The 13495-nt window shown below is 30.8% G+C and overlaps 1 protein-coding gene across 5 annotated transcripts in view; it reads right to left on the bottom strand.

The window, feature by feature from the left end:
- The window catches only part of PCDH11X (protocadherin 11 X-linked), an 800197-nt gene that overhangs the window by 121931 nt on the left and 664771 nt on the right, over window positions 1-13495 (bottom strand). For 3 of the 5 annotated variants that reach the window (XM_074323530.2, XM_074323533.2, XM_074323535.2), the window contains one exon: window positions 7205-7228. The exons of the other annotated variants lie outside the window; for them this stretch is intronic. In XM_074323530.2, the coding sequence (XP_074179631.1) occupies window positions 7205-7228 (24 nt within the window). The remainder of the gene's footprint in view (window positions 1-7204; window positions 7229-13495) is intronic. 5 annotated transcript variants of the gene reach the window in all.

Raw genomic sequence — 13495 nt, 5'->3', positions numbered from 1 at the left:
ACACCTGCTCATTAAAAGTTGGTGATTATTATCATCATCAAAATTAATATTAGTAAAAGAGAAAACTATTACTTAATGCCATACATCCTGCCTTCTACAATCATCCTTTCTTTCAAGAACAATGTCTAAATTAATGACAAGAGAAGCACTCTAGAATTGAAACTTTTGGTGAAACTAACCAGAAGTAACAGTAATTTCCATAGTGTACCATGAAAACTAATTTCAGTAATTCAATAAAACTAAGTATTTCTATTAGAACTGTTTAGGACTAGTTTTGCTGCAAATTATACAGATATTCAAGAAGAAATTAAAACGAGGCATTATTTCTTTGATTGTTTAATATTCACTTATATTTCCTTTTAAATTGTATGGCCCCAGGTTTACAGTCATATCTTTGATCTATTAAAATTTTCTTGGATGCTGGAGTAATGATCTTTTCCAAATATTTTGCTAACATTCCCAGCAACATTTGTTTAATAATTCATACCATCATCTCTAGTTTTGATTATTTTAAAATCATATATTAACTTTAGAAATGCATTATGGTCAGCTTCAGTATTATTTTATTTTACCACATTGACCTACCAATTTCTGCACACACAGCTACCATCTTATTTTTATTGTTAAAGCTGTATATCTTCTGACATTTGCTGACAGGAATCTCTCCCCTTTTTTCGTTACTTTTCAAAATATTTTTATTCTTTACATTTTAAATATATTGACTCAGGCTTATGAAGGCCCGAGTCAATATATTCGGAACATGTTTAATGTGGGTTCTCTAAAATTCCCTATTTCTTCCCTCTTATCTTATAGGATATTATTCCATTTGGAGAGCAGCAAAAAATACTGACAGCAAAGAAAATACAATGCTGTTAATTCAGTGTAAATACAAACTGTGTAAAGCATCCAACAGTTTCTCTCTCCAAGCTCCAAACTGTTAAAATATATTTTCTAAATCTCACTTGGATTCTAATCACTAAACTGTATTCCACATCTTTATCAATAAGTGATGATATAATTAGATTTGATTGTAGTTAAAAACATAAAGCATTTATCAGTTTACTTGAATATCATCATTCTATTAAATGAGCATTGCTTTTCACCACTTTGTACAGTGGCTTCTGTTTTTAGTTTGGTGATATTTTGGATCACTAATAAGTGATTATCAAGTGAAGAAAAAATACTTTAAATTGTCTCTGACACACAACACTATTTAGAATCATTGTTCCAGCTGGTAAGTCTAGGAAATACATCCTTTGAGCATGAACACCATGAATAGCACATGTACACCTTTATTATATGAATATTTTAGATCTAAGATATTATAGGCTCTTATTTAATATTCTTAGAAATTCACATTCTTACATTCACATTGACATGGTAAATTATATTACTAATCTTTTAAAATTGAAGTACCACATTTTATATGAGATGCAATTTAGAAACTTTTCAGCCTTCTGGCTCCAGTTTCGGATGTAATACATACTGACTATTATAAAACACTATACAACACACTCTCTAAAATCATCCTTGCCTGTGTAGCCTCCAGATTAACTAGTGTGAAAAACACTGTTCTCTGCTGAGGGCCCCTCTTGAAAACTCCTCAAGAATTTCACGGAGAGCAAACTGCAATGAATTGTTGTTCTTAAGAGCTTCAAACATAGTATACAAGGTCTAGTACACAAGGTCGCAATTAAAAATGTTGACTTTGATCTATACAACCCTTTGCTGTTTCACATTTGACATTTTTTCATTGCCCACAACCATAAAAATCAACCATAGTATTTTTACCAAATGTTTTCTTTTTTCTTTGAACTTTGACCAGCCAGAGGGAAAGTGTTCTCAGATGAACAAGCATGAATTCAAGGGTTTTTCCTTGTTTGTTTGTTTTCAAGGTATAATATCAAACCAATGTACAAGTATACCAAAGCCCTTTTTCTCTCTACAGCCCAAACTCAGCAGTTAGTCCTTAGTCTTCAAGAAGGATCTAAACCTGTGCTAATATAGTAGCCATTAGCCATATATAGCTATTGAGCACTGAAAGGAGGCCAGTTGGAGTTGAGATGTGCTGTATATTTGAAATACATACCAGATTTCAAGACTTACTATGAAAATAAATGTAAAATTTCTCATTAAAATTTTTATGCTGACTACATGTTGAAATGATGATATTCTGGATATATTGGGTTAAATAAAATATATTACTAAAGTTAATTTCACCTGTTTCTTTATGCTTTTAAAAATGTGGCTGATAGAGAATTTAAAATCACATGTGTTTCTCATTATATTTCCATTTGACAGTGCAGATCAAAATCAATGATAATAAATCACTTGAAATTCAAGACTCCTGGACTATATTCTTAGATCGACATTTTACCTAATGAGAAATGTGCCTTTTCAACACTCAATTTTTGTGTGTGTTCTAGAAAAAAATACCCATTTGTAAAATATATTTCAACCAATAATTTCTGCCTCTAATAGACCCAGGTTTTGATGTGGCATCTTCAAACGAAAAGTAATATAACATTTTATCTTTTGCAATGTCAGTCAAATACAATCAATTTCAAGACAATGTCAGAGAAAAGTGATGTATATTAAAGTTTTGCTTTATGAAATGAGGATTACTATCCTAATTAGCTGTAGCAGAAATAAGTATTTATTTAGAACCTTTACAATGTTTAAGGCCCATTTAAATGTTCGAGTCATGTTTTGTTAACAAGCAGCTAATATGTCACTTAGAAAAGCCATTTACTTCACCTACAAAGATTTTCAAAAACCAAATAGTGGAAACCCAGAACATAAAGCTTAAAGAATGAATTTTCCAGTCACAGATTACACACTGTTTCAAAACTATGCCAAGGGTTTTTAGCAGAATGACAACACTGCAGTATCACGCTTTTTTCTAACTTTAATAACACTACACAGCCCCAAAAGTACACTAATTTTTTCTTCCCTAGTCAACTTTTGTATGATAAATAATATCAGATTTGTTTCTTTTTATTTTCTTCATTATGAAAAAAACATTAAAAAGCAACACAATTTTATCAAAAGACACATTTTTCTAGCTCCATGTGCCAATGTATAATATATAATGAATATGGTGGAATGAACATAATTTACATTATCTAAAGAAGGCAATTTTAAATGTTAAAATATCCAAATGCTTCATTAGACTTAATTCCTTTCACAAATATTGTTCTATGGCATTTTATAGTCTACTATCAATAGTCTAAAACAAAATTGAATATTGATTCATTCCTTTGGTCTGAGAGTTTAGGGAGATATTAAATTAGCATGAAGGGATTAATATTATGGTCTGTGCTATAATTTGTCATTTGGAAACTTACACATGCATTTTCATTAACTCCCGGCCATAGGGGAAAAAAAACGACACTTTGTGAAAGACATTACTTTTCCTATTAATTGACATGTGAAAAATTCCATATCTACCATGCATAATGATTAATTATGTTTTATGCTCACAAATTCTTATTAGCTGAGTAGTCTGATGAAGATTGGTGATGTGATTCATTTGGCTGAGAGATAATTCATTTCTCTAGTTTCTCCTACAACCTTCCACTTCAACCTGATTCCCTGCTATACTCTCATCCCTAAACAGTTTCTCCTGACTCAAAATTCAACATTTCCAGTCTAAAGTAAAAAAACCCTAATTACAGCTGAGCCTTCAGTACAAACAATGAATATGGAAACTTAGCTCAAGAATAGATCCTTGATTGACAGTTATCTGAGGGCCAGAAGGGTAAGGGTTATCTAGTAAAACACTGTAAGGATATGCCAAAAATCAGCCTACATAACTGAGCATTACTATGGACAACAGACAAATGATCAAAGGTAGACAAACCAGTTAACATTCTACTGCTCAAACCCTAGACCTCAATGAAAACAGAAAATGCAATAGCTGAAACTCCAACTCTTATATTAAAACATATTGTTTTTGAAAAAGGAAAGTACACCTGCAAACAAATTCAGTGAAAGGTATTAACTTATAAATGCTTATTACAGTATATTTTCCTCAGGAAGAGGTACAAAAGAATTTGCTCTGAATGAATTGATAAGCATATTTTTGCAATTGCTTCCTTGGAGTCAAGTAAAGCACCCCCAGAAATAGAAGTAAGAACTTGCATGTATATATTTAATTTACTATAAAAGAAAGAGCCTATGTATTTAAGAAAATAACTGAATGTCATTCCTGGTAATGAGTCAGCTTTCAATAGCTGAATGAATTAAACAAACTTAATTTCATAAATTTATGATTAACATCACAAAGGGCCCTTTTCTCTTACATAGTAACATTTAATAATATTAAATTATCATAAACTACAACCACAAAATGTAGTATGGTGTTTTAGTGCAGCTTCAAGTCAAAGCCCAACTGCATCATGAATATACTAAGTAAATTAGAGCAAAATTTAAAGTACAAAATTAATTATAATCATCATTACTAATTGTTGCCCTGATGAAGGTGAAAAAATCTAAGTAATAGAAATGTCTTACACCGGTATAGTGCTTTAAAAATGATCAAATGAATTCCTATATTATTTAACCTTTCTTTGCTTTAGTTTTCATCTCTGCAAAAATGGAGAAAGTAATACAACTTACACATAAAAGTGTTGTATCAAGATAAAAACATTTGTAGATTATTAGGGAACATATTTAGAACACAGTAAACACTCAAATATTAACTGTTGTTTGGTTTTTGTTTATTATTATTATATCACATTTTTGAAGCATGATCTCTCTGTGAGGCTTAAGCATAAATATGAGGTGTGATCACAAAATATGGTGAATGTTTAAATTTAAAAAAATGATTACAGTAAAAGACACATTGCCATTAATCCCCCTCAAAATACTCCCTTTCGCTTCAAACACACTTATCCCATCATTCTTGTCACTTTCTGAAGCATTTCTGGAAGTCCTCTTTTGTGAGTGTCTTTAGTTGTGCTGTCGTGTCTGCCTTGATGTCCTGAATCAATTCAAAACATTTTCCTTTCATGGTCATTTTGACTTTGGGGGAGAGCCAGAAGTCGCACGGTGTCAGATCCAGTGAATAAGCTGGATGAGGACACACCGTAATGTTTTATTTGACAGAAATTGTCATATACCAGAAGCGATGTGTGACATGGAGTGTTGTTGTGATGGAGGATGATTTATGGCACACTTTAAAACACACCTTCTCTCAACCACAGCTCACACCTGACTGACTGCATTGAACAAGTTGAAAACTTGTCACATGCTGTGACTAAGGTTTGATGTGCTGTTTCCCATATTGAAGATCCCTGCCTTTCCGTTGGATGGCACTCTGCAGCAGCATTCACCGTATTTTTTTACCACAATGGAAAAGCTCCATATCACACATTGCTTCTGGTATGGCAATTTCTGTCAAATAAAAATATTACAGTATGTCCTTATGCACCTTATTCACCGGATTTGGCATCATGTGACTTCTGGCTCTTCCCCAAAGTCAAAATGACTGTGAAAAGTAAATGATTTGAATCAATTCAGAACAACGAGGGAGCCACAACAGTGCAACTAAAGACACTCATGAAAGAAGACTTCCAGAACTCCTTCAGAAAGTGGCAAGAAGGATGGGATAAGTGTGTTTGAAGCGAGGTGGAGTATTTTGAGGGGGATTCATGGCAATGTGTCTTTTACTGTAATCATTTTTTTTATTTAAACATTCACTGTATTGTTTGAATACACCTTGTACGTGTACTACAATTTTTTAAATGAGAGAAAAAAGAAAATGGAGACTGACTTTAAATGACTTGGCCAACTGTGCACATCTAGTCAGGTGTAGAACTCTCATTAGCACTCAAGATGTCTTGACTTACATTCAAATGCTCTTTCCACTATATCTCTGAAGAGTTATGATCAAAACACCTTAATTTTGTATCACAACCACAAACACATCCCCCATGACTATCTGATAGCTGTAGATTAGTATCTATCAGAGGCTACCTAAAAAACTAATGAGAAGGGGAGAGACAAAATGAAAAGCACATGTGATGCATTCACTTTTACCTGAATTAGCCATATAGACATTGATTACTCAAGACTTTCAAGGGGAATAAAATATTTATCTTGAAATTCCACTAATTAGGTAATAGTCAAAAATTTATCATGAGAATTAGAAGTAATTATATAAAATTGTGAGAGAACTACTCCAGCGTAATACAAGAGACCAAAGCAACATTTTACAAACATTTAAAAATACCCAAAAAAATAATAAAGCATGCCATTATTATTGATGATATGTCAAAATTAAAGATGAAACATGAGGTTCTTTACATAATAATTGAGATTTTTATGACTGATTTCAGGAAGATTGATTCTTTGAGTCCTATTTCTACTTGATCAAAATATCAATGAACTGTAAATTACATTTTAAAATAAGCGTATGAAGCAAAATAAATCACTGTTTTAAATAGCAACAGAACAATATGACAGATCCATGCCCAAATATGAAGTAGAGAATGAAGAAATGTGTGCATATACACAGTGAGTGTAAATACATTTGAAATATTCAAAATATCCTACAGCATTTTAAAACTTTATCAGCACAATAAATTCATGTACATTTTAACTGATTGCTTAAACTCCGTAGTAAATTTGTTTTCTGTTGACCTTAGCATAGATTCACATGTAATCTATATATTACAATTTGACAAAGAAAATGCATATTATTTACAAGTTCACAAAGAATGTAAACTTGGATTATTTTGTTAGGCATGTACACAACATATAAAATTTACAGATCAAATTTGAATAAAGATACACAAAAGTAGAATTATATTTTTAATTCCTTCTCAGATAAAATGCTGAATATGGTTACAATGTCAGAGGAGAAAAATGAATAATGAAATCCATAGGTGATTTGAAAGTAACCACTGTAAATTTAAAAAAATGACTATAAGATTATGTTAATTTTGCTTTCTCAAGATCAATTACATATAACTTGAAAAGGCATCCAGTTATACAAGATAGATATCTAACCAATTGAATACCTTTCCTAGATATCAGTTCATTTTAAACATACTGAAAATGTGTTTGAAGCAAACAGTTGAAATTGTAATGTTCTATGAGAGCGAAAAGGCCAAAAGTTCTTAAAACAAACACAAATTAGCAATACATTTTAAAATGAAACATGCACCATGGTTATGATTTGTGTTGATTTCTACTGTACCTTTCTTTAGTCCAGGAATGAAAGCTAAAAAGAGAGTTTAATAATGTTAAACACAATAAATATTCCCAACATATTATACCAATTTAAGCAAACAAGTGTAAATTATATTACAATATAGTTTTCAAGTTCATTTTCCAGAGAATGTAATAACTGATATAGATAAGGTACTTGAGATTATCATGCTAAGTAAAATAAGTCAGTCAGAAAAAGTCGAGAACCATATGACTTTACTCATATGTGGGATATAAACTAAAAGCAACAAATGAACAAGACAAACAAACAAACAAAAATTCATAGACACAGACAACAGGTTAATGGTACCAGAGGGTAGAAGGGGTCAAACATACAGTGATGGAAGGAGAACTGAGTCTGGGTGGTGAAAACACCATGCAATATATAGATGATGTATTATAGAAATGTATACTTGAAACCTATATAATTTTACTAATCAATGTTACCCCAATAACTTTAATAGAAATTAAAAAATGAATTAAACTTTTAAAAAATGTGATAAAGGAGGTAGAAGACTGTTAGCCTGTAAAATCTGTCTCCTGTAATATGTTTTCCTAAAATCAGATGACCGTATGCTATATGCTGGCCTCTTGGGAAGTAATGAATGGTCCTTTCCCAAAAGGCACTGCATTGTTAAACTCAACATTTTGCAAGAACTCAGTAGATTTTTCTAGCTTCATTTTCTATGATAGCAAAGTATAGACCTCCATTGAAATTTCAGTTTTTCTCATGGAACCTCCTAAAGCAAATGTAGTATAAGTAGAAAAAAATGTTTTTGACTTAACAGGTTGCTCTGCCTCCAAATCTGATGTGGACAAAAGTAATGGGGAAAAACAAAAATGAACAGACACTAGCATGAGGATGACCCAATAGAAGTACGCATTCTTATCCCACTTAAGATACTTTTTCTATAATACAGCTATTTTCACAACTAAAAATTCATTTATTTCTCACAATTACAATATGAGAGACTGGAGGTCATTATCATTATTTTCCAGATAAATAAATTTAGTCATTTCATTAAGTGACTTTCTTCAAAACACTGTGAGATCATGCTTGGTCTAGGACAAATAGCAAAGTCTATTTTTAAACAAAACAATTATATGGTCATAAAAACTGGCATATATGTTGATCTGCACAAAAGACTCTTAGATTTGTTCTTTGTAAAATGTAAAGGCAGCAGTAAAAAAGATTTCCTGACATATTTAATAATATGCATATAAGGATAAAAACTTTAAAGATAAACATTTTGAACTTGTTTAAAATTTATTTTGAATAAAATTAGAGTACTACGAAACTAAAGACATGAAATGCTTAGGGAGAACGAATAGGTCAGAGATAGACAGAAAAATGGAGGTGAAAGTAATTTTTCTATACATTGATGAGGATTAATGAGAGAATATTGCACATTTTGTGTCTTTGACCTACAAATAATACATTTACTTTTCATCATAAAGTGTTTCATCTATAAGCAATATAATTTATTGGTAATACAAGCTGAAGTATAAAAAGAAGGGCTTTCACAAGACACTCTGGGTAGGATTGATCATCTAAATAAAATTCCATAACCCCCATCCCTCAAATAATGGTCCTACTTCAATGATAAGAACCGTGAGGGCATATGTGCGTGCACACACAAAAAATGTTCTAATTTATTATTGAAATAAATTAGCAACTCTTGTAATATTTAAATGTAGCGTTTTCAAATATACTGGAGTGAAAAAGAAAGGCTGCTTTAGAAAGAGAAGCAATAAAGTGCTTGATTTCATTTTTAAGTTGGCAATTTCCATGTAGTCTAGATCTTAAGTTATCAAATCCTTTCTAATTTGGTAACTGAAAAGGTCAGAAAGTAATGAATTTGAATTTGATAGGTCTAGGCTTATTTTTAAGCATAAGGAGGTACAAATAAAAGAAGCAAAACAAGTGACATGACAGCAATAAAAAAGAAAACAAATTCATTTTTAAAAGCCTATCCCAGGAGACCTTTAGCTCCCAAGCTGAAAAAAGAAAATTGGTTTCTAATCCACCAAATACTGATCAATTTTCCTTAAAATTCAGGACAATAAACAGATTCCACATAAAAATTTTCAAAATTGGCTCTGAGAGACACTTAAAACGTCACGTGAAACATGATCAAAAAAGGGAATATTTTCCCCCCTCTAAAGTAATATTTTAGGCTAACACAGATATTAATAGATACATTCATTATAGCTATGAGAATGTTTTCATAGTATAAAGTCCATCTCCAAATATATCCCTAAATTTCAAGCTGCTTTTTAAAGATTAAAGGTTTATTATTTGACATTTTTGAAGTATCAACACTGCTCAAGATTTTTGTAAAATCAAAATGAGCACAGTCCTTGTCCTTTGAGATGCTACAGTTGAAGTGAATCATTATGATTGAAATAAAATTTTTGACTAATTAATGCAACCAAATGTTATGTTATGAATGACTGTGTATATCATGTATGCATCACTTAAAATGTAATTTTATCAGTATGCAAAATAAGTATATCTAACTAGTTAAATTTGTTTTCACCAAGAAAATCATTTTCAGGTTATTAAGTATTCTAAAATTAAATTGATTAATTAATAAATTTAAACACAATTAATAGCTCAGGTATCATTATTTTTCCACAAATGCAATAATAACATAAAAATCTAAGCTTCCATAAGTGCTTACTTTGAAATATAGCTGTTTAATTGTTTTCTGAACTTACAACCTAAATGAATATTTTAATTAATAAATTAAAACAACAGAAAGTGCTCAGATTCTTATACTACAAAGTTGAAATTAAGGAAACACATATTTTACAGTAAAGAATGCAGCTCCTATTTAAGTCACATAAAATTGCTAAAATTTACCATGAGAACAATACCAAAACATGTTGTATTATTCTACACAAAAATGTTTTAATATATCCTTTATAATCTTAACACAAATACTTAAGTACTCAACACACACTAAAAACATCTGCTACAGGTGTTAGTTAAAGCTACAATGGTAATCACATCACAATATATAAATGTATCAAATTAACACATTGTACACCTTAAATGTGAAACAATTACTGGTAAATAGATAATGCTTGAATAACTTAAAGGTAAAAAAATCTCACCTCAAAATTGATAGTGTTGTCATAATGTTTGTTGATCAAGTGTCATGCATCAATCTATAATTGCCATTTACATCATAAAGTGGTAACAACTGAAGTTATTTTATCATGTATAACTTTTAAAGTCATATAATAAAGTCACTTTAATGAAATTAAAAACGTCATCATTGGGGGGGTAAATAAGATTTAATAACATTTTTAAAAACATTCATTTGGAAATTGTCAGATATCTGTCACTAGGGTCTGTTCAAGAATAATGTTTTATATAAGTATTAGTTACACAAATATTTAAATATTTATTTAACACATCATTTATGTCTTCTTAACTCAGCTGTGCATCATCTATATCCCCTCCTTAACTTGGTACATTACAATGTTTATTATGCTTCCTAATACAGAGAAAAATCTGATAAATCAAGATTCAATTCACCTAAAGCCTAACGCATATTCTAAGTTATTATGGGCTAACTTTTGAGAACAAATTTCTCATTCATTTTCTTATGTCAGCCCCACAGGATTTGCACTGAAGGTTACAGAACATTCTAAAATCAGTATATTGAAAAAAAAAATAATGTACTTGAAGATTCTGATACTAGTTTTCTTTGAGTAATGTTAATTTTAAAGCGTTCTACAAGATGTGCCAAAAAGATCCAATTCTTCATGATGTATAATTCAAATCACCCCAGCGCATCTCCTGTTGATTGCAAAAGTAATAAGCTGTGGCATTATTGTACTTATGTAGATTGCATAGAGTCTGAATCACAAAACTAGTGAAGCTCAAATCAAATGTTCTGTTCAAATTGTATGAAAGGTTGAGGCTACAAATGCAAAAGCTGCAAGGTGATTAATATAATGAGCATCTTATTTAGAGTGAAAGCAATATTGCAAACATAAAATGAACTTCTCATCTCTGTATATTAAAATTTCCATCCATATCTCTCTGGGTTCTGAGTTTCTATAAAAAGTTTACTATTGGATAAAAAATACTCATTTAAAAATTGGCAACTAAAGTCATAGTGTTGGCTTTATTATAGAGGTAACTAAAAACTTAAAAATCAGAATGAAATATTGTCATTAAAATACACAAAATTACCATTTTCTAATCAATGTTACTCTATGGCCCAGAGTTTGATGTTAAATTTCTGAAATTAGCTAATTTTTCCTATTCATCACAAAATCGTTCTAATCCATAAGGTATTGGCTACCTTCTCTACTCTTTTCCTAAAGTGATATCTTTGGGACCACCACAACCGATAGTATTTTCAAACATATATATATATATATATATATATATATATATATATATATATATATATATATATATGTATGTATATGTATGTATATGTATATATGTAATATATATTGACAGAGTTCAAGCACTTCAAAGAGCAAAGAAGTACAACTTAAATTTTATCTAGAATAAAACAGGTTCACAGGCCAAGGACCAGAGCCCTTAGTCATTTGATTCAACATCTTCAATATACATATGAGGAAATAAGATCAAGAAATGCGGTGACTTAATGGGTACAAACTTGCAACTAGAAGATGAATAACTTCTAGAGATCGAAAACACTGCCTACTGATTATACACAACAATATTGTATTACATACTCAAAAATGCTAAAAGACTACATCATAAATGTTCTCACCTCAAAAGAGAAATGATAACTGGGACGTGATACAGGTGTTAGTTAAAGCTACAATGGTAATCATATTACAATGTATAAATGTATCAAATTAACACATTGTACACCTTAAATTTCCAGTGTTATATGTCACTTATATCTAAAAACTAAATTTAAAAAGTAAAAAGAAATGAAATTATTTGTGTAAGATACACACAACTAGATAGAGGAAGAAGTAGAATTAGAATTCATGTTTTCTCTACCAAAAAACTCACACATTATGAAATGCTACTGTTTATTGATAATTTCCAAGAGATGAAAACAATATGTGTACTCAAACGTATTTGCCCAAGGCAAACATTTATTGCATGGAGTATCAAAAACTCAGTGCTATTATTTTAATTTTTTAAATATATTTTTTAAATTTCTCAATTACAATTGACATAAAAAATCTTACTAGTTTCAGGTGTACAACATAGTGATTACATATTTACATAACTTATGAACTCATCACCCGATAATCCTAGTACCCCTCTGACACCATACATAGGTATTACAACATTATTGACTGTATTCCTTGTGCTATACTTTACATCCCCATGACTATTTTGTAACTAGCAATTTATACTTCTTAATCCCTTCATCTTTTTTATCCATCCCCTAACCCCCCTCCATTCTGGCAACCATCAAAATGTTCTCTGTATCTATGGTTTGCTTCTGTTTTGTCTATTTGCTTATTTTGTTCTTTAGATTCCACATGTAAGTGAAATCATATGGCATTTGATTTCTTTCTCTGTCTGATTTACTCCACTCAGCAAAATACCCTCTAGGTCGATCCATGTTGTTGCAAATGGCAAGATTTCGTTCGTTTTTATGGCTGAGTAATATTCCACTGTATACTACATATACCACCTCTTCTTTATCCATTCATCCATTGATGGATACCCAGGTTGCCTCAATATCTTGGCTACTGTAAATAATGCCAAAATGAACATATGGATGTATAAGTCCCTTTGAAGTAGCGTTGTGGGTTTCTTCAGCTATATACCCAGAAGTGCAATTACTGGGTCCTTCTTTTTCTCTTGATATAGCTTTTGTTTTAATGTTCATTTTCTCTGTTATAAACAATGCTACTTCAACTTTGTTTTGTTTGCATCTTTCCATTTTCATGAAATATCTTATTTCATCCCTTTACTTTCAGTCTGTGTTTGTCTTTTGGTCTGGAATGAGTCTCTTGTAGGCAAAATATGTAAGAGTTTTGTCTTTTTATCCATTCAGCCACCCTCTGTCTTTTGATTGGAATATTTAATCCATTTACATTTGAAGTAATTGTTAATAGATATGTAGTTATAGCCATTTTATTATCCATATTTTGGATCTTTTTATTTTCTTTTTCTTCTTAAAGAAGTCCCTTTAACCATTCTTGTCATTCTTATAATACTGGTTTAGTGCTGAGGAACTCCTTTAGCTTTTTCTTGTCTGGGAAGCTCTTAATCTGACCTTTGATTCTAAATGATAGATTTGCTGGATAGAGTAAT

This window comes from Rhinolophus sinicus, chromosome 18 (assembly GCF_057876585.1).
Source record: "Rhinolophus sinicus isolate RSI-liver-muscle chromosome 18, RSI-T2T, whole genome shotgun sequence".
Taxonomy (NCBI): Eukaryota; Metazoa; Chordata; class Mammalia; order Chiroptera; family Rhinolophidae; genus Rhinolophus; species Rhinolophus sinicus.
This window is presented reverse-complemented; position numbering and strand designations above follow the sequence as displayed.